Source organism: Cherax quadricarinatus, chromosome 29, assembly GCF_038502225.1.
Source record: "Cherax quadricarinatus isolate ZL_2023a chromosome 29, ASM3850222v1, whole genome shotgun sequence".
NCBI lineage: Eukaryota > Metazoa > Arthropoda > Malacostraca > Decapoda > Parastacidae > Cherax > Cherax quadricarinatus.
In genome coordinates this window covers 36,794,178-36,817,713 of record NC_091320.1, presented here as the reverse complement: position 1 = coordinate 36,817,713, position 23,536 = coordinate 36,794,178, and the positions used below count along the sequence as shown (strand labels likewise).

The 23,536-nt window shown below is 39.6% G+C and overlaps 1 protein-coding gene across 3 annotated transcripts in view; it reads left to right on the top strand.

Annotated features, from left to right (window-relative positions):
• The window catches only part of stan (Protocadherin-like wing polarity protein stan), a 403,445-nt gene that overhangs the window by 345,981 nt on the left and 33,928 nt on the right, over positions 1–23,536 (top strand). For all 3 annotated transcript variants that reach the window (XM_053779307.2, XM_053779309.2, XM_053779308.2), the window contains exons 23-27: positions 4,191–4,409; positions 4,574–4,794; positions 8,659–8,805; positions 8,998–9,262; positions 16,042–16,297. In XM_053779307.2, coding sequence (XP_053635282.1) covers positions 4,191–4,409; positions 4,574–4,794; positions 8,659–8,805; positions 8,998–9,262; positions 16,042–16,297 — 1,108 coding nt within the window. The remainder of the gene's footprint in view (positions 1–4,190; positions 4,410–4,573; positions 4,795–8,658; positions 8,806–8,997; positions 9,263–16,041; positions 16,298–23,536) is intronic.

Below are 23,536 nucleotides of genomic sequence, written 5' to 3'. Positions count from 1 at the left end.
CTCTTGATCTAGGGAATTGTATCTGTGCTCCAGGTCCCTAAATTTATAATAATGATAATAATTATTATAATACGTATGTACTAAAAATTATGATAATAATACATAATAATAATTATGTATAATAAATAATAACAATATAATAATAACAATAATACTGTGTACGTGTTTTTTTTTTTTTTATAACAAGTCGGCCGTCTCCCACCGAGGCAGGGTGACCCAAAAAGAAAGAAAATCCCCAAAAAGAAAATACTCTCATCATCATTCAACTCTCACCTCACTCACACATAATCACTGTTTTTGCAGAGGTGCTCAGAACACAACAGCTTAGAAGCATATACGTACATGTAAAGATACACAACATATCCCTCTAAACTGCCAATATCCCGAACCCCTCCTTTAGAGTGTAGGCATTGTACTTCCCATTTCCAGGACTCAAGTCCGGCTATATAAAAATAACCAGTTTCCCTGAATCCCTTCACTAAATATTACGCTGCTCACACTCCAACAGATTGTCAGGTCCCAAATACCATTCGTCTCCATTCACTCCTATCGAACACGCTCACGCACGCCTGCTGGAAGTCCAAGCCCCTCGCCCACAAAACCTCCCTTACCCCTTCCTTCCAACCTTTTCGAGGACGACCCCTACCCCGCCTTCTATACCCTACAGATTTAAATGCTCTTCTTGTCATTCTACTTTGATCCATTTTCTCTAAATGACCAAACCACTTCAACAGCCCCTCTTCAGCGCTCTGACTAATACTTTTATTAACTCCACACCTTCTCCTAATTTCCACACTCCGAATTTTCTGCATATTTACACCACACATTGCCCTTAGACAGGACATCTCCACTGCCTCCAACCACCTACTCGCTGCTGCATTCACAACCCAAGCTTCACACCCATATAAGAGTGTTGGTACTACTATACATTCATTCATTCCCTTCTTTGCCTCCATAGATAATGTTTTTTGTCTCCACATATACCTCAATGCACCACTCACCTTTTTTCCCTCATCAATTCTATGATTAACCTCATCCTTCATAAATCCATCCGCCGACACATCAACTCCCAAGTATCTGAAAACATTCACTTCTTCCATACTCCTCCTCCCCAATTTGATATCCAATTTTTCTTTATCTAAATCATTTGATACCCTCATCACCTTACTCTTTTCTATGTTCATTTTCAACTTTCTACCTTTACACACTCCCAAACTCGTCAACTAAACTTTGCAATTTTTCTTTAGAATCTCCCATAAGCACAGTATCATCAGCAAAAAGTAACTGTGTCAATTCCCATTTTGAATTTGATTCCCCATAATTTAATCCCACCCCTCTCCCGAACACCCTAGCATTTACTTCTTTTACAACCCCATCTATAAATATATTAAACAACCATGGTGACATTACACATCCCTGTCTAAGACCTATTTTTACCGGGAAGTATTCTCCCTCTCTTCTACACACCCTAACCTGAGCCTCACTATCCTCATAAAAACTCTTTACAGCATTTAGTAACTTACCACCTATTCCATATACTTGCAACATCTGCCACATTGCTCCCCTATCCACTCTTATCATATGCCTTTTCTAAATCCATAAATGCAATAAAAACTTCCCTACCTTTATCTAAATACTGTTCACATATATGCTTCAATGTAAACACTTGATCTACACATCTCCTACCTACTCTAAAACCTCCTTGCTCATCCGCAATCCTTCATTCTGTCTTACCTCTAATTCTTTGAATTATAACCCTACCATACACTTTTCCTGGTATACTCAGTAAACTTATTCCTCTATAATTTTTACAATCTCTTTTGTCCCCCTTCCCTTTATATAAAGGGACTATACATGCTCTCTGCCAATCTCTAGGTACCTTCCCCTCTTTCATACATTTATTAAACAAAAATACCGACCACTCCAACACTATATCCCCCCCTGCTTTTAACATTTCTGTCATGATCCCGTCAGTTCCAGCTGCTTTACCACCTTTCATTCTACGTAATGCCTCACGCACCTCCCCCACAGTCACATCTTGTTCTTCTTCACTCCTAAAAGATGGTATACCTCCCTGTCCAGTGCATGAAATTACCGCCTCCCTTTCTTCATCGACATTTAAAAGTTCCTCAAAATATTCTCGCCATCTACCCAAAACCTCCCTCTCCCCATCTACTAACTCCCCTACTCTATTTTTAACTGACAAATCCATTTGTTCCCTAGGCTTTCTTAACTTGTTTAACTCAAAAAAATTTTTCTTATTTTCATTAAAATTTCTTGACAGTGCCTCTCCCACTCTATCATCTGCTCTCCTTTTGCACTCTCTTCACCTTTCTTTCACTCTCCATATACTCTACTCTTTGTATAACACCTCTCCTTTGTAAAAACCTCTCATAAGCTAATTTTTTCACTTTTATCACAACCTTCACTTCATCATTCCACCAGTCACCCCTCTTTCCTCTTGCACCCACCCTCCTATAACCACAAACTTCTGCCCCACATTCTAATACTGCATTTTTAAAACTATTCCAACCCTCTTCAACCCCCCCCCCCCACTGCTCATACTGTGTATAATTTAGTTTGACAACACCACCACCAGATAGCAGTGTCAATCAAAACAATGCTCACCAATGCACATGTGCTTACGGAGCTACCCTCGTGGTGCAAGGAATTTTCATGATTTCCTTACGTTTCGTGCAGTTTATTCGTCAGATTTCTTTCTTCTAACCATGGGTCCTAAGAAAGCAAGTGGAAAGGACAGTGCCGAGGAGAAAAAGATGATGATTTGCATGGAATTAAAGCAAGAAATCATTGATAAGCACAGACTAGGTACGTAGTGTAGTGAGATAAACATAAAAATTATACATAGCGACCACTTTCACGACCACAATCCTCCTCCCTCTCCATCCACATAATGACATATTTTATTCATTCTAGAGTGTATATCAGGTTTCTATGTTATTTATATTGTTTATTATGTCATATTAGATGAATTGTGAACAAATTAATTTCATTTCAATTAATTTAAATGAGGAAAATTGACCCAGCATACGAACATATCAGGATACGAACAAGTCCAAGGAACGGATTAAATTTGTTAGCCGAGGTTCCACTCTATTACACTCAAGAATATTTTAGAACTATAAATGCTTAGAGATTACTTACATTAGCAATGTGAACTGTTTCTTATACTGTATACAGGTATCTCTTGTTTTATGCTGTGCAGAAGTTCTAGGCTCATGTAGCTGTATTAAGCTCATTCAAGCCATAAATACCTAATTCTGCATTATAAGAATCTTCAGTATATTTTACAAACATCATCCATCACATGTAGTAAAGGTGTGCTGCACATACATAATTACCAATAATGAAATAAAAATGAAAATTTACAAGTCCAGTAAATATAATATACAATTGTTATAAAAGTAGGTTATATGTTATACTGTACAAATTTATAGGAAAGCTCCCTCATTATATGGAGCATTTCAGGCAGTCTTAAAACCAATTTAAAATTATAGGACAATGTTTTATTGTTAAATTGTTCAATTCTCTGATCTTCATTTTCAATCTCTTTCATTCATATGAAGCTACTCTTATTACTTCTCATATATTCTGGCTCCCTTTCCTTTGTACTTCTCTGTGTGACTTGTTAATAGTCTAAGTCAGATATATCATCATAAGTTTGTCTCTCAGGTATGGGTTATTTGTGTAGTGTGCTATGGTATACACTTATAATACTTAACACTGAACTATTATAAGTGATTTGTATACAGTGAGAGAAGTGTGTATGTGTGTGTGTGTGTGTGTTAAATTCTAGACAGATTTATATTTAGTGAAATTATGCTCATTCTCTTTGTCACTTTTGCCTCTCACTAAATTCTTGCTTCTCTCTTATGTCTGTAGCCACTGCTTAAATTAAGAAGATTCAGTTATTTACATGCATGCTTGTGTAAGAGTGGTATGTTATATTCATTTGAGAATCAGATTATTATTATTATTATCATCATCAGAACTATGCACTATACCATCAGAGTCATACAGTGCTGTTGAGACTCAGAGTGATGTACAAAACAGAATGTACATCACTTTTTTTTTTTTTATTGTTGCAATGTGTTGATGAAACTGCTTACTGTATTAAATTTATTGTGTTATGTTACAGCTTTAACTATGTTTTTCTTGTTCTTGATTAGTTTCTAGCTGAGCCATCCATCGCAGAGGATGTAACAACATACACTGGGCTGGTGCTCTCACTGGTGCTGCTGCTGATGGCTTTTATTGCGTTCTGCTTGTTACGTGGTGCCCAGACTAACTCCAACACTATCCACAAAAACCTCACTGCCTGTCTCTTTCTGGTGCAGCTCCTTTTCTTGGCTGCACTTAAGATCAGACACATTCTTGTGCAACAGGAGGTTAGACTTGTCTACTTTTTTATGCATCTGTAGATTACTTAACCTTGGAGGATAAATATCTTTGCTGTTACATGTAAGTTTATTTAGTTTAGTTTCATGGATAAAAGGTTGAGAAGTAGACTTTTGGATATACATGTATAGTGTATAAATGTTTTTACTTATAGTTTCCATGCAAGTTGGTGGCTATTGGCTTACACTACTTCTGGCTGTGTGTGTTCACCTGGCTATTGATCGAGGGTGTTCACCTGTACCGGATGCTGACAGAGATGAGAGATGTTAACCATGGACAGATGCGCTTTTACTACTCCTGTGGCTATGGTCTTCCTGCCATCATTGTTGGACTGTCTGTGGGAGTCAGAGCAGACCAGTATGGCAATTACTTTTTGTAAGTTATTATAGGGGGTGCATTTTCTCTCAGTACTTCTCAATGAATTATTGTCAAAGTTTTCAGTTGGGGAAGGGACAACTGTAAAATCAGGGTAGATGAGAAAGAGGTGCTATATGTTGATGAGTTTTATTCTTAGCATTATATTCATGGGAAAGGCGTAACTCTATATGGTTCAGACAACACCTGGGGAATGAGAGGAAATCAAGTTTGAGTCGGGGAAGGGACTTAAGGCACCTCCCTTGTAAGGGTAAGTTTAATGCTTAAATAAATGACTAAGCAAAATATAAATTTGTATTAGTGGAGTTCAAAGCATATAAAGTCTTGGTAGAAGAGTTGCTGGTGCAGTGAAAGCCTTATTTGTTATTTGTTAGCAACTCACAACAGGGAAGGAAATATTACAAGGATTAAAAACCAAGAAATACAGGAGAGGAAAAAAAGTGTATGATACTTCTTCTTTCAACAAACCAGCCATATCTCACCAAAGCAGCGTGGCCCAAAGGGAAAAACAAAAGTTTCTCTATTTAACTTTAGTAATGTACACAAGAGAAGGGGTTACTAGCCCCTTCTTCCCAGCATTTTAGCTGCCTCTTACAACACACATGGCTTACAGAGGAAGAATTCTGTTTCACTTCCCCATGGAGATAAGAGGAAATAAACCAGAACAAGAACTAGTAAGAAAATAGAAGAAAACACAGAGGGGTTTGTATATATACATATTCTTCTTTCAACAAACTGGCTATATCCTACCGAAGCAGGGTGACCTAAAAAGAAAAACTATAAGTCTCTTTTTTAACTGTAGTAATGTGTACAGAAGGGGTTACTAGCCCCTTGCTCCCGGCATTTTAGTCGCCTCTTACGACACGCATGGCTTACGGAGGAAGAATTCTGTTTCACTTCCCCGTGGAGAATATACATTTTTTTTAACAAATCGGCCATCTCCCACTGAGGCAGGGTGACCCAAAAAGAAAGAAAATCTCCAGAAAGAACATACTTTCATCATCATTCAACACTTTCACCTCACTCACACATAATCACTGTTTTTGCACAGGTGCTCAGAATACAATGTAGGCAGTAGGTTGGTAGACAGCAACCACCCAAGGAGCTACTATCGTCCTGCCAAGTGAGTGTAAAATGAAAGCCTGTAATTGTTTTACATGATGGTAGGATTACTGGTGTCTTTTTTCTGTCTCATAAACATGCAAGATTTCAGGTACATCTTGCTACTTCTACTTACACTTAGGTCACACTACACGTACATGTTTTGTTTTTTTTTTTTTGTTTTTTTTCAACAAGTCGGCCGTCTCCCACCGAGGCAGGGTGACCCTAAAAAGAAAGAAAATCCCCAAAAAGAAAATACTTTCATCATCATTCAACACTTTCACCACACTCGCACATTATCACTGTTTTTGCAGAGGTGCTCAGAATACAACAGTCTAGAAGCATACACATATAAAGATACACAACATATCCCTCCAAACTGCCAATATCCCAAACCCCTCCTTTAAAGTGCAAGCATTGTACTTCCCATTTCCAGGACTCAAGTCCGACTATATGAAAATAACCGGTTTCCCTGAATCCCTTCACTAAATATTACCCTGCTCACACTCCAACAGATCGTCAGGTCCCAAGTACCATTCGTCTCCATTCACTCCTATCTAACACGCTCACGCACGCTTGGTGGAAGTCCAAGCCCCTTACCCACAAAACCTCCTTTACCCCCTCTCTCCAACCCTTTCGAGGACGACCCCTACCCCGCCTTCCTTCCCCTATAGATTTATATGCTTTCCATGTCATTCTACTTTGATCCATTCTCTCTAAATGACCAAACCACCTCAACAACCCCTCTTCTGCCCTCTGACTAATACTTTTATTAACTCCACACCTTCTCCTAATTTCCACACTCCGAATTTTCTGCATAATATTTACACCACACATTGCCCTTAAACAGGACATCTCCACTGCCTCCAACCGTCTCCTCGCTGCTGCATTTACCACCCAAGCTTCACGTACACGTACAAGCACATATATACATACCCCTCAGGGTTTTCTTCTATTCTCTTTCTAGTTCTTATTCTTGTTTATTTCGCCTTATCTCCATGGGGAAGTGGAACAGAATTCTTCCTCCGTAAGTCATGCGTGTCGTAAGAGGCGACTAAAATGCTGGAGCTAGAGACTAGTAACCCCTTCTCCTGTATATATACAGTGTATTACTAAATGTAAAAGGAGAAACTTTCGTTTTTCCTTTTGGGCCACCCCGCCTTAGTGGGATATGGCTGGTACGTTGAAAGAAGAAGAAAGCTCAGAATACAACAGTTTAGAAGCATATACATATGTATAAAGATACACAACATATCCCTTCAAACTGCCAATATCCCAAACCCCTCCTTTAAAGTGCAGGCATTTTTTTTTTTAACACATTGGTTGTGGTCGTCTCCCACCGAGGCAGGGTGACCCAAAAAAAAAAGAAAATCCCCCAAAAAGAAAATACTTTCATCATCATTCAACACTTTCACCTCACTCATACATAATCACTGTTTTTGCAGAGGCGCTCAGAACACAACAGCTTAGCAGCATATACATATAAAGATACACAACATATCCCTCTAAACTGCCAATATCCCAAACCCCTCCTTTAAAGTGCAGGCACTGTACTTCCCATTTCCAGAACTCAAGGCCGGCTAACCGGTTTCCCTGAATCCATTCACAAAATATTACCCTGCTCACACTCCAACAGATCATCAGATCCAAAATACCACTTGTCTCCATTCACTCCTATTTAACATGCTCATGCATGCTTGCTGGAAATCCAAGCCCCTCACCCACAAAATCTCCTTTGCCCCCTCCCTCCAATCTTTTCGAGGATGACCCCTACTCCGCCTTCCTTCCCCTACAGATTTATATGCTCTCCAAGTTATTCTACTTTGACCCATTCTCTCTAAATGACCAAACCACCTCAACCCCTCTTCAGCCCTCTGACTAATACTTTTAGTAACTCCACACTTCCTAATTTCCACACTCCGAATTCTCTGCATAATGTTTACACCACACATTGCCCTTAGACAGGACTTCTCCACTGCCTCCTTGCTGCAGCATTTGCAACCCAAGCTTCACACCCATATAAGAGTGTTGGTACCACTATACTTTTTTACATTCCCTTCTTTGCCTCTATGGGTAACGTTTTTTGTCTCCACAGATACCTCAACGCACCACTCACCTTTTTTCCTTCATCAGTTCTGTGGTTAACCTCATCCTTCATAAACCCATCCGCTGACAAGTCAACTCCCAAATATCTGAAAACATTTACTTCTTCCATACTCCCTCTCTCCAATGTGATATCCACTTTTTCTTTATCTAAATCATTTGATACCCTCATCACCTTACTCTTATCTATGTTAACTTTCAACATTCTACCTTTACACACCCTTGCATGTTTATGAGACAGAAAAAAGACATCAGCAGTCTTGTCATCATGTAAAACAATTACAGGCTTCCATTTTACACTCACTTGGCAGAACAGTAATACTTCCCTGGGCAGTTGCTGTCTACCAACGTACTACCTACAATGATACTTTACATAAAGTTTAAAAAGTTTACCTGTCATCTAACATGTTCCTGAGGCAGAAAGTAAAAATAGCAACTTCTTTTCTCACATAATGGAAACTTAGGAAAGTCACATAATATATGTACGTACGGTATATTCATTATTGTGTAGTATATTTGTAGCTTTGTGTTGAATGATGAAAGTTTTTTCTTTTTCTTTTTGGGTCACCCTGCCTCAGTGGAAAATGGCCAACATGTAAAAAAAAAAAAAATTGTAGCTTTGCAGTTATCAAGGTATTCATATTCTTATTCATTTTGCAGCTGCTGGTTATCCATTTATGAGTCTGTGGTATGGGCATTGGTTGGCCCTATCTGTGCCATTGTCATAATTATCCTCCTTGTGTTTGTCATGGCTATCCGGGCCTCACTTACTCTTAAAGGTCACGTGGAAGGATTTGGCAATCTGAGGTAAGTTTGGAGAAGCATGCTAAATATTTATTAATTTAATAAAAATGCATGAACTACTGTAATGATAATCATATTAATAACTATAAAACATATAATTCTCTTTTTTTTTTTTTAGGAAGATAAATTGGTTTACAATTAGTATTGTCAGAATAGATCATAAAATTTAAATAGTTGTTATTTCCTCATCGTCAGGACTCTCCTGTGGCTTGGGATTCTGTTCCTGCCATTGCTGGGAGCCACCTGGGTACTGGCAGTTTTGTCAGTGTCAGAGGATCTGGAAATTCTTCACTATTTCTTCTCAGTATTCTCACTCTTGACAGCAGTATTTATTCTGGTGGGTTACTGCCTCCTAAACAGCCGTGTCAGAGATTCTCTATACTTCATGTTCCTTACTTGCACTGGAAAAAAAGTGCCATACCAAGAGTCACTCAGTGTCACCAGGACATCTGTAGCCTCGGTAAGTCTCCTTTAAAATGAACTTATTTTTCAGACAATTTAATTTAATAATGTTTAATTTTGAAGGAAAAAGTAAAAGTTTCTCTGGCCAATAATACATTTTTAATCCTCTTATTGATGTAAAATGATTAAAGATATTTATTCTTTTGTGTAATATATGTTAGTTGTATAATAACTAATCAGCTCTAACTGCTTTAATATTTTGTATTATAGTAATTAATGCAATTCACACATCAGCTTTGCTAACATGACATATAGAATGCATTATTGGCATATTAGTATTCTCTTCTCATTAATTATCCTTCCTAAGCCAGTATTTTCTTCCTTACTATGTCTCATACATTTTGACCTGTTCTGTGTTAGCCATATTGTGTTTGTGTTCCTCTCCTCACAGAAAATGTTAAATATGTCTAGATCATTCAGCCCTGCATTGCAAAGGTGAAAAAAGATTGTAGAGTGAGAGAGAGGCAGAGGTGTTGAAGAAAGGACATTGGCAGCAAGGGGGTTGTTGCAGTTGCTGTAGGATATTTTATTAAATAAATCATAGAAGCTGCATTGAAAGTGGGACTTTCAGTGGGAAAGGTAGCTAAAGTGAAGGTATTAGGTCATGTTAGAAATGACTACATGCTCTTTGAAAAATGGGACTGTCAGCATGACCTAACAACTCTCGCAGAGAGGTGCTGAATACCTCTCCATGAGATGTATCCAGTGTTTAGTCATGAGAGTACAGTTTAACATAACAGACAGTGATAAAAAGATGGCCATAAGTGGGACTGCATTTTTATGATCAGTAATTTTGACTGATCTTGAGGGTACTGGAACAGAATTGAAAAAAAAAAATCATAGGGAACCTCTGCTGTGATAGGCCCAGTTGGCCAAAAGATTGTGCTTATAATAAAATGTGATTTCACCAGTTGATATGACATGTGCTATCCATAACAGGTCAGTGTCCATTACAAATATAGTATAGATATCAAAGAATGAAAGACCTATTATGAAAAGTTTCAGAAAATTCCTTTCCAGAAACTCGATGACACACATGCCCATATATTTCAGCACTTTTTTGTGATTTGTTTTTATTATCACACTGGCCGATTCCCACCAAGGCAGGGTGGCCCGAAAAAGAAAAACTTTCACCATCATTCACTCCCTCACTGTCTTGCCAGAAGGGTGCCTTACACTACAGTTTTTAAACTGCAACATTAACACCCCTCCTTCAGAGGGCAGGCACTGTACTTCCCATCTCCAGGACTCAAGTCTGGCCTGCCGGTTTTCCTGAATCCCTTCATAAATGTTACTTTGCTCACACTCCAACAGCACGTCAAGTATTAAAAACCATTTGTCTTCATTCACTCCTATCAAACATGCTCACGCATGCCCGCTGGAAGTCCAAGCCCCTCGCACACAACCTCCTTTACCCCCTCCCTCCAACCTTTCCTAGGCCGACCCCTACCCCGCCTTCCTTCCACTACAGACTGATACACTCTTGAAGTCATTCTGTTTCGCTCCATTCTCTCTACATGTCCGAACCACCTCGACAACCCTTCCTCAGCCCTCTGGACAACAGTTTTGGTAATCCCGCACCTCCTCCTAACTTCCAAATTACGAATTCTCTGCATTATATTCACACCACACATTGCCCTCAGACATGATATCTCCACTGCTTCCAGCCTTCTCCTCGCTGCAACATTCATCACCCATGCTTCACACCCATATAAGAGCATTGGTAAAACTATACTCTCATACATTTCCCCTCTTTGCCTCCAAGGACAAAGTTCTTTGTCTCCACAGACTCCTAAGTGCACCGCTCACCCTTTTCCCCTCATCAATTCTATGATTCACTTCGTCTTTCATAGACCCATCCGCTGACACGTCCACTCCCAAATATCTGAATACATTCACCTCCTCCATACTCTCTCCCTCCAATCTGATATCCAATCTTTCATCACCTAATCTTTTTGTTATCCTCATAACCTTACTCTTTCCTGTATTCACTTTTAATTTTCTTCTTTTGCATACCCTACCAAATTCATCCACCAACCTCTGCAACTTCTCTTCAGAATCTCCCAAGAGCACAGTGTCATCAGCAAAGAGCAACTGTGACAACTCCCACTTTATGTGTGATTCTTTATCTTTTAACTCCACGCCTCTTGCCAAGACCCTCGCATTTACTTCTCTTACAACCCCATCTATAAATATATTAAACAACCAGGGTGACATCACACATCCCTGTCTAAGGCCTACTTTTACTGGGAAATAATCTCCCTCTTTCCTACATACTCTAACTTGAGCCTCACTATCCTCGTAAAAACTCTTCACTGCTTTCAGTAACATACCTCCTACACCATACACCTGCAACATCTGCCATATTGCCCCCCTATCCACCCTGTCATACGCCTTTTCCAAATCCATAAATGCCACAAAGACCTCTTTAGCCTTATCTAAATACTGTTCACTTATATGTTTCACTGTAAACACCTGGTCCACACACCCCCTACCTTTCCTAAAGCATCCTTGTTCATCTGCTATCCTATTCTCCGTCTTACTCTTAATTCTTTCAGTAATAACTACCATACACTTTACCAGGTATGCTCAACAGACTTATCCCCCTATAATTTTTGCACTCTCTTTTGTCCCCTTTGCCTTTATACAAAGGAACTATGCATGCTCTCTGCTAATCCCTAGGTACCTTACCCTCTTCCATACATTTATTAAATAATTGCACCAACCACTCCAAAACTATATCCCCACCTGCTTTTAACATTTCTGTCTTTATCCCATCAATCCCGGCTGCCTTACCCCCTTTCATTTTACCTACTGCCTCACGAACTTCCTCCACACTCACAACTGGCTCTTCCTCACTCCTACAAGATGTTATTCCTCCTTGCCCTATACTCGAAATCACAGCTTCCCTATCTTCAACATTTAACAATTCCTCAAAATATTCCCTCCATCTTCCCAATACCTCTAACTCTCCATTTAATAACTCTCCTCTCCTATTTTTAACTGACAAATCTATTTGTTCTCTAAGCTTCCTTAACTTGTTAATCTCACTCCAAAACTTTTTCTTATTTTCAAAAAAATTTGTTGATAACATCTCACTCACTCTCTCATTTGCTCTCTTTTTTGTGAATATACATAATAAAATCTAGGTAGCAGGTTGGTAGACAGCAACCGCCCAGGGAGGTACTACTGTCCTGCCAAGTGAGTGTAAAACAGAAGCCTTTAATTGTTTTACATGATGGTAGGATTGCTGGTGTCCTTTTTTCTGTCTCATGAACATGCAAGATTTCAGGTATGTCTTGCTACTTCTACTTACACTTAGGTCACACTACACATACATTTTTTTTTTTTTTTTTCCAACAAGTTGGTCGTCTCCCACCGAGGCAGGGTGACCCAAAAAAGAAAGAAAATCCCCAAAAAGAAAATACTTTCATCATCATTCAACACTTTCACCACACTCACACATTATCACTGCTTTTGCAGAGGTGCTCAGAATACAACAGTTTAGAAGCATATACGTATAAAGATACACAACATATCCCTCCAAACTGCCAATATCCCAAACCCCTCCTTTAAAGTGCAGGCATTGTACTTCCCATTTCCAGGACTCAAGTCCGACTATAAGAAAATAACCGGTTTCCCTGAATCCCTTCACTAAATATTACCCTGCTCACACTCCAACAGATCGTCAGGTCCCAAGTATCATTCGTCTCCATTCACCCCTATCTAACACGCTCATGCACGCTTGCTGGAAGTCCAAGCCCCTCGCCCACAAAACCTCCTTTACCCCCTCTTTCCAACCCTTTCGAGGACGACCCCTACCCCTCTTTCCTTCCCCTATAGATTTATATGCTTTCCATGTCATTCTACTTTGATCCATTCTCTCTAAATGACCAAACCACCTCAACAACCCCTCTTCTGCCCTCTGACTAATGCTTTTATTAACTCCACACCTTCTCCTAATTTCCACACTCCGAATTTTCTGCATAATATTTACACCACACATTGCCCTTAGACAGGACATCTCCACTGCCTCCAACCGTCTCCTCGCTGCTGCATTTACCACCCAAGCTTCACATCCATATAAGAGTGTTGGTACTACTATACTTTCATACATTACCTTCTTTGCCTCCATAGATAACGTTTTTTGACTCCACATATACCTCAACGCACCACTCACCTTTTTTCCCTCATCAATTCTATGATTAACCTCATCCTTCATAAATCCATCCGCCGACACGTCAACTCCCAAGTACATGTATCTGAAAACATTCACTTCTTCCATACTCCTCCTCCCCAATTTGATATCCAATTTTTCTTTATCTAAATCATTTGATACCCTCATCACCTTACTCTTTTCTATGTTCACTTTCAACTTTCTACCTTTACACACATTCTCAAACTCATCCACTAACCTTTGCAATTTTTCTTTAGAATCTCCCATAAGCACAGTATCATCAGCAAAAAGTAACTGTGTCAATTCCCATTTTGAATTTGATTCCCCATAATTTAATCCCACCCCTCTCCCGAACACCCTAGCATTTACTTCTTTTACAACCCCATCTATAAATATATTAAACAACCATGGTGACATTACACATCCCTGTCTAAGACCTACTTTTACCGGGAAGTATTCTCCCTCTCTTCTACACACCCTAACCTGAGCCTCACTATCCTCATAAAAGCTCTTTACAGCATTTAGTAACTTACCACCTATTCCATAAACTTGCAACATCTGCCACATTGCTCCTCTATCCACTCTATCATATGCCTTTTCTAAATCCATAAATGCATTAAAAACTTCCCTACCTTTATCTAAATACTGTTCACATATATGCCTTAATGTAAACACTTGATCTACACATCCCCTACCCACTCTGAAGCCTCCTTGCTCATCCGCAATTCTACATTCTGTCTTACCTCTAATTCTTTCAATTATAACTCTACCGTATACTTTTCCTGGTATACTCAGTAAACTTATTCCTCTATAATTTTTACAATCTCTTTTGTCCCCTTTCCCTTTATATAAAGGGACTATACATGCTCTCTGCCAATCCCTAGGTACCTTCCCCTCTTTCATACATTCATTAAACAAAAGTACCAACCACTCCAACACTATATCCCCCCCTGCTTTTAACATTTCTGTCATGATCCCATCAGTTCCAGCTGCTTTACCCCCTTTCATTCTACGTAATGCCTCACGTACCTCCACCACACTTACATTCTGCTCTTCTTCACTCCTAAAAGATGGTATACCTCCCTGGCCAGTGCATGAAATTACCGCCTCCCTTTCTTCCTCAACATTTAAAAGTTCCTCAAAATATTCTCGCCATCTACCTAATACCTCCCTCTCCCCATCTACTAACTCCCCTACTCTGTTTTTAACGGACAAATCCATACTTTCCCTAGGCTTTCTTAACTTGTTTAACTCACTCCAAAATTTTTTCTTATTTTCATTAAAATTTCTTGACAGTGCCTCTCCCACTCTTTCATCTGCTCTCCTTTTGTGCTCTCTCACCACTCTCTTCACCTTTCTTTTACTCTCCATATACTCTGCTCTTCTTGTAACACTTCTGCTTTGTAAAAACCTCTCGTAAGCTACCTTTTTCTCTTTTATCACACCCTTTACTTCATCATTCCACCAATCACTCCTCTTTCCTCCTGCCCCCACCCTCCTATAACCACAAACTTCTGCCCCACATTCTAATACTGCATTTTTAAAACTATTCCAACCCTCTTCAACCCCCCCACTACTCATCTTTGCACTAGCCCACCTTTCTGCCAATAGTCGCTTATATCTCGCCCGAACTTCCTCCTCCCTTAGTTTATACACTTTCACCTCCCTCATATATACATATATACACACCCCTCTGGGTTTTCTTCTATTTTCTTTCTAGTTCTTATTCTTGTTTATTTCCTCTTAGCTCCATGGGGAAGTGGAACAGAATTCTTCCTTCGTAAGCCATGCGTGTTGTAAGAGGCGACTAAAATGCCGGGAGCAAGGGGCTAGTAATCTCTTCTCCTGTATATATTACTAAATGTAAAAGGAGAAACTTTCGTTTTTCCTTTTGGGCCACCCCGCCTCGGTGGGATACGGCTGGTGTGTTGAAAGAACATAATAAAATCTAGGTAGTAGGTTGGTAGACAGCAACCGCCCAGGGAGGTACTACCGTCCTGCCAAGTGAGTGTAAAACAGAAGCCTTTAATTGTTTTACACGATGGTAGGATTGCTGGTGTCTTTTTTTTTCTGTCTCATACACTTGCAAGACTTCAGGTACGTCTTGCTACTTGTACTTACACTTAGGTCACACTACACATACATGTGCAAGCATATATATACACACCCCTCTTGGTTTTCTTCTATTTTTCTTTCTAGTTCTTGTTCTTGTTTATTTCCTCTTACCTCTATGGGGAAGTGGAACAGAATTTTTCCTCCGTAAGCCATGAGTGTTGTAAGAGGTGACTAAAATGCCAGGAGCAAGGGGCTAGTAACCCCTTCTCCTGTATATATTACTAAATGTAAAAGGAGAAACTTTCATTTTTCCTTTTGGGCCACCCCGCCTCGGTGGGATACGGCCGGTGTGTTGAAAGAAAGAGGAAAAGACATAATAAAATAGGTATAATATGTAAAAATACAATACAGTATATCATTGTTTAGCCTTGTTTACCCTCATATGCAAAATTCTTGTCTTCCCTAGTACTAGTGTTATTCATCAGTTGTTAGGACCTACTGCAAGGGAAGGAAAAATATTAATGTAATCTCTGATTTTTTGACAGCGGTCAGCCCTAACGTATAATGATGACTTCAACATTCTGCGGCGCAACATTGGTATTTCCACTGCAAGCACAACATCACGCTCCACTTGCAAGACTTCCAGTTCCCCATATAGCCGGGGTGAAGGAGCTGCTGCAGGAGGACCAGTTGCTTCCTCCAGTACACCTAGCAACTATAATTCCAATACAGATTTAAACTCACAGTCAGTCAAGTCACCTTATGCTTACAATGATTCGACTATGTTCCACAGAAAGCATGGTTAGAGAAACATATATTCAGTCTATTTATCCTTCTGGTTATATTGAATTATCAATCGTGGCTATGTTGAATAGGACAAAGGCTAAAGCTAAACTTTTGTAATTACGTATTTGTAGCTAGAGAAGCAGAGCTATGCTTGTGGTGTGCCAAGATCTGTGATCACTACATTGAAGGTGCAAGCATAGTAAATGAGATGATTGTTGTTGTACATAACCTCTGTATATTTAGGCATGAAACAAAATACAGTAGGGCCCCTCTTACACGGCAGGTTAGGTTTCAGGCTACCGCTGTAAAGTGGAATGCCATTTTTTCCACTTGTAAATGCATATAAATTCTAGGTAACAAGTTTACACTAACATATACAGTGGCCCCCCGCTTAACGATCACCTCCCAATGCGATCATTTATGTAAGTACGTTTGTACGTGTATGTTCGGGGGTCTGAAATGGACTAATCTGCTTCACAATATTCCTTATGGGAACAAATTCAGTCAGTACTGGCACCTGAACATACTTCTGGAATGAAAAAATATCGTTAACTGGGGGTCCACTGTACTAAGTTAGCAATAGAACTAGGCATTAAAAAACAATTAAAAAGTAAAATACACATACAGTACACTCATTACTTACCTTAAAATATTTGTAGTCTTCATGTAGGGTGAGATGAGTATTATTTATTGTCAGAAATCAGGTGTGGTAGATATGGGAAGGACCTACTTCCACTGGGAAATCCCGCCTACCAGTGACTATGCCCTCGTCTGCTACACGTCCCTCTTCACTGACGCCTATATAAGCGCCAGTCTCCTTACCTGTGCTTCAGAATCTCTACAACAACGGTGCTGTAAACACCACCTCCAAGGCTGAGGGACTGATTACCTCATCTTTTGTATATAGTTCTTCTGTTTTCTAATTATGTCCAAGAATCTGTATTGATAAAGCCACTGGATGGCGAAACGTCTACAATAAAGATAACCAGATGTTGCACAAGTGTCTTAACTTTCATAAGACACTCTTACTGATTTTAATGTGTACCTGCACACTAGCACAGTGTGTAAGTGTACTTAGAGGTACACATAAGTATAATTATCAGAGTAGTACAGTGGACCCCCAGTTTGCGATATTAATCCATTCCTGAGAGCTCATCGTAAACCAAAATTATCGAATCGCGAATCAATTTTCCCCATAAGAAATAATGGAAATCAAATTAATCCGTGCAAGACACCCAAAAGTATGAAAAAAAAAAAATTTACCACATGAAATATTAAGTTTAATGCACACAAACTGAAGAAGACATGCACAGTTTGTAGTACTCTACTAACAATAGAATACATGACACTTACCTTTAATGAAGATCTGGTGATGATTGATGGGATGGGAGGAGGGGAGAGTGTTGAACTTATTGTTTAGAAGGGGAATCCCCTTCCAATAGGACTTGAGGTAGCAAGTCCTTTTCTGGGGTTACTTCCCTTCTTCTTTTAATGCCACTAGGACCAGCTTGAGAGTCACTGGCAGCATCACCATGCCTAATCACACTATGTATGCCACTACAATTCTTAAATCTATCAAACCAACCTTTGCTGGCCTTAAATTCACTCACATCACCACTAGTTGCAGGCAATTTTACCAAATCGTCATGCAACTGCCTAGCCTTTTCACAAATGATCGCTTGAGAGATGCTATCTCCTGCTATCTGTTTTTCATTTATCCACACCAATAACAGTCTCTCAACATCTTCTAACACTTGCGGTTGCTGTTTTGTAATCACAGTTGCATCTTTTGCAAGAACAGCTTCCTTGATTGCTGTTTTCCTGGTCACTATAGTAGAGATGGTTGATTGGGGTTTTGTATACAACCTGGCCAGCTCCGACACACGCACTCCACTTTCGTACTTTGCAATTATCTCTTTCTTCATTTCAATAGTCATTAGCACCCTTTTTCTCGAAGGGTTGGCACTAGAAGCTTTCTTGGGGCCCATGGTGACTTATTTTGCAGAAACAAGCACCAAAAACACTGTGATAATATGGAATGTACTGAATGTATTCTTAGATGTGAGCACACTGGCTGGCTTGTAAACACTGGCACACACGTGGACACATCTCGGACAAATCGTATACCGGGTTTTTTAACGGGAACTGAGGCAAAATTTTTGCGTTAAAATGCATCCTATACCGGATTTATCGGATACCGATGGCATCGCGAACCGGGTGTCCACTGTATATATAAAATATGAAATAACTTTAAAACATCAAATTTTGGAAAGTTTCCAGACATAATGGAGAAACGCAGAGCTCACAGAGAATGTAGATAAACCGGGTGGGGCGCGGTGACCGTATTAGAAAGTCAGGCAGGGGGAGCTGTAGTGTGACCTTTGGTCATAATTTGAAATACCCATATTAGCAGAATGCCGTAAAGCGAAACGCCGTAAAGCAGGGCCTTGCTGTACACATCTGTTACAGCAAAAGGCTTAATATTACCATACAGTGGAACCTGGACTTGTTCGTATCCTGATTTGTTCGTATGCTGGGTCAATTTTCCTCATTTAAATTAATTGAAATGCAATTAATTCATTCCAGCTGAATTCCTGCTCTCAGGAGGCATGACAAAATAACCCTAATATCAACTCTACGGCTTATTTATCTGTCACAATTCATCTCATATGACATAATAAACAATATAAATAACATAGAAACCTGACATACACTCTAAAGTGAATAAAATGTGTCATTACGTGGACAGCGGAGGGAGGAGGATTGTGGTCGCGAGAGTGGTCGCGCATTCTCACTATGAACACAGAGGTGTTATTATAAGAGAAAACAATGTTTGTGAGGCTGACTGAATTAGATCTGGTGTATATACGGCATTTACATACCTTGGAGAAGAAATGCAGAGCGACATATCCTTTCAGGAGTTCACACTTTTCTTAAGAACTGCCATGTGCAATTTTTATGTTTATCTCACTACACTACGTATCTCCTGTGAGCTGTTTCTCTGTCAATCATGTCAACAGCAGCTTTTTTATCTTTTCATTGACAGAGGTCCACTGCTTAGAAATTACTGTAACACCCTTTGCTGGTGTTATAGCCTTCATAGACTCCTTCTGCTTTAATATTGTACATATAGTATGTCTTGCTACTTCTACTTACACTTAGGTCACACTACACATACATGAACATGTTTATTTATACACACTCATTTGAGTTTTCTTTGATTTTATCTTAATAGTTAATGGTCTTAAAAAAAAATACTTTTCCTTTTATATCCATGGGGAAGTGGAATAAGAATCTTTCCTCCGTAAGCCATGCGTGTTGTAAAAGTCAACTAAAATGCCGGGAACAATGGGCTAGTAACTCCTTTTCCTGTAATAATTACTAAAAAGAATAAGAGAAGAAAATTGTCAAAGTGGGAAGTCTGAATGTGCGTGGATGTTGTGCAAATGATAAGAAAGAGATGATTGTGGATGTTATGAATGAGAAGAAGCTGGATGTCCTGGCTTTAAGTGAAACAAAGCTGAAGGGGGTGGGAGAGTTTCAGTGGAGAGGAATAAATGGGATTAGGTCAGGGGTTTCAAATAGAGTTAGAGCTAAAGAAGGAGTAGCAATAATGTTGAAGGATAAGCTATGGCAGGAAAAGAGGGACTATAAATGTATTAATTCAAGGATTATGTGGAGTAAAATAAAGGTTGGATGTGAAAAGTGGGTTATAGTAAGTGTATATGCACCTGGAGAAGAGAGAAGTGTAGAGGAGAGAGAGAGAGAGATTTTGGGAAATGTTGAGTGAATGCATGGGGAGTTTTGAACCAAGTGTGAGAGTAATGGTGGTTGGGGAGTTCAATGCTAAAGTGGGCAAAAATGTTGTGGAGGGAGTAGTAGCTAAATTTGGGGTGCCAGAGGTAAATGAAAATGGGGAGCCTTTAATTGAGCTATGTGTAGAAAGAGGTTTGGTAATAAGTAATACATATTTTATGAAGAACAGGATAAATAAATATACAAGGTATGATATAGCACATAATGAAAGTTTGTTAGATTATGAATTGGTGAATAAAAGGTTGATGTGTAGGCTCCAGGATGTACACGTTTATAGAGGGGCAACTGATATATCGGATCATTATTTAGTTGTAGCTACAGTTAGAGTAAGAGGTAGATGGGAAAACAGGAAAATGGCAACAACAAGCAAGAGGGAGGTGAAAGTGTATAAACTAAGGGAGGAGGAAGTTCGGGTGAGATATAAGCAACTATTGGCAGAAAGGTGGACTGGTGCAAGTATGAGTATTGGGGGGGTTGAAGAGGGTTGGAATAGTTTAAAAAATGCAGTATTAGAATGTGGGGCAGAAGTTTGTACCAGTACCAACAATACCACCAGTCCGATGACATTCTTCTTTGCAAATAAACGCTTTCTTGATAGTTGTGACAGAACCCACAGGCATAACACCAGACACAAACATCTCTACGACATTCCCCGTGTCCGACTAAACCTTTACAAAAATTCAATGTATGTCAAAGGCCCTAAAATCTGGAACACCCTACCTGAGAACTCTAGAACTGCAGACACATTCATCACCTTCAAAACTACCATTAGAGAACATCTTATCTCCCTAATACACCCCATCAATTAACTACACGAATACCACCTGGTGGTTCACACTTACACTCACTCACCCATTTGACCATAAACAGAAATATTAATCTCAATCTTAAAATAATCCTACGATACTCCAATACTGAAACTATGTACTGTGCCAAAACAAAAGCATTCACATTGCTAAACTCACAAACTAGTATTTAGTCACTTAGCCATAATACCAACTTACCTCATAATTTGTAATATTTTAAAATAAAGAATTAAACTAAGTCTGCCCGAAATGCCTAGCCATGCTAGGCGTTCTAGTGGTACACTCTGTAATCATTATTTAACTACATGTAAACCACACAACAACCAAATTCTGTAAATTCGACATTGTAATCTTTATAGAGAATAAACTTTGATCCCTAATATACAGGGTTTAAAGCCAGCAAAAAACAACAAAATACCTTTCATCCGTGGACTGCTTGCAGAGGCAAAGGCAATGTTCGCGGCTTTCACTGAGACCCACATAAAGGATCACTTGGACAACGAAATATGGATCCCAGGTTACAACCTATACAGATGTGACAGAGTGAACAGGCAAAAGGGGGGGGTTGGCCTGTACATTGCAGAGTAACTTGTTTGCACAGAACTGCTTAATGCCTCAAATGATGTAGTGGAAGTTTTAGCAGTAAAGATCGAGAACCAAAACCTAGTCATTGTGGTAGTCTACAAGCCTCCGGATCCAACATCCCAGCAATTCCAGGAACAGCTGTTAAAAATTGACCATTGTCTGGAAAATCTTCGAGCTCCTGCACCCAACATCTTGCTCCTGGGGGATTTCAACTTAAGGCACCTAAAATGGAGGAATATAGCAAATAATATTGTTGCAGTAATAACACCAGGAGGCAGCTCTGATGAAAACTCACACTCACACAAGCTTTTAAATCTCTGCACAAAATTCAATTTAAACCAGCAAATAATAGAGCCTACTAGACTGGAGAATACACTAGACCTCATCTTCACTAACAATGATGATCTGATAAGAAATGTCACCATATCAAAAACAATATACTCAGATCACAACATAATTGAGGTTCAGACATGTATGCGCGGAGCCCCAGACCGACATAATGAGATTAGTCATGAGGGTGCATTCACCAAATTCAACTTCAATAACAAAAACATAAAGTGGGACCAAGTAAACCAAGTCCTAACCTATATAAGCTGGGAAGATATACTAAGCAACACAGACCCCAACTTATGCCTAGAACAGATTAACTTGGTGGCACTCGATGTATGCACAAGGCTTATTCCTCTAAGAAAAAGGAGGAGTAGATGTAAAATAGAAAGAGACAGGCGCTCCCTTTACAGGCGACGGAAAAGAATAACAGAGCAGCTAAAAGAGGTCAATATATCTGAAATGCGTAGGGAGACACTGGTCAGAGAAATAGCAAGCATCGAACTTAAGCTAAAGGAATCTTATAGGAGTCAGGAACCGCGGGAAGAACTAAAAGCCATAAATGAAATCGAAAGAAACCCAAAATATTTCTTCTCCTATGCCAAATCAAAGTCGAGAACAACATCCAGTATTGGGCCCCTACTTAAACAAGATGGGTCCTACACAGATGACAGCAAGGAAATGAGTGAGCTACTCAAGTCCCAATATGACTCAGTTTTTAGCAAGCCGCTAACCAGACTGAGAGTCGAAGATCAAAATTAATTTTTTATGGGAGAGCCACAGAATTTGGTTAACACAAGCCTATCCGATGTTATCCTGACGCCAAATGACTTCGAACAGGCGATAAATGACATGCTCATGCACTCTGCCCCAGGGCCAGACTCATGGAACTCCGTGTTCATCAAGAACTGCAAGAAGCCCCTATCACGAGCCTTTACCATCCTATGGAGAGGGAGCATGGACACAGGGGTCGTCCCACAGTTACTAAAAACAACAGACATAGCCCCACTCCACAAAGGGGGCAGTAAAGCAACAGCAAAGAAGTACAGACCGATAGCACTAACATCCCATATCATAAAAATCTTTGAAAGGGTCCTAAGAAGCAAGATCACCACCCATCTAGAAACCCATCAGTTACACAACCCAGGGCAACATGGGTTTAGAACAGGTCGCTCTTGTCTGTCTCAACTATTGGATCACTACGATAAGGTCCTAGATGCACTAGAAGACAAAAAGAATGCAGATGTAATATATACAGACTTTGCAAAAGCCTTCGACAAGTGTGACCATGGCGTAATAGCACACAAAATGCGTGCTAAAGGAATAACAGGAAAAGTCGATCGATGGATCTATAATTTCCTCACTAACAGAACACAGAGAGTAGTCGTCAACAGAGTAAAGTCCGAGGCAGCTACGGTGAAAAGCTCTGTTCCACAAGGCACAGTACTCGCTCCCATCTTGTTCCTCATCCTATCTGACATAGACAAGGATGTCAGCCACAGCACCGTGTCTTCCTTTGCAGATGACACCCGAATCTGCATGACAGTGTCTTCCATTGCAGACACTGCAAGGCTCCAGGCGGACATCAACCAAATCTTTCAGTGGGCTGCAGAAACAATATGAAGTTCAACGATGAGAAATTTCAATTACTCAGATATGGTAAACACGAGGAAATTAAATCTTCATCAGAGTACAAAACAAATTCTGGCCACAAAATAGA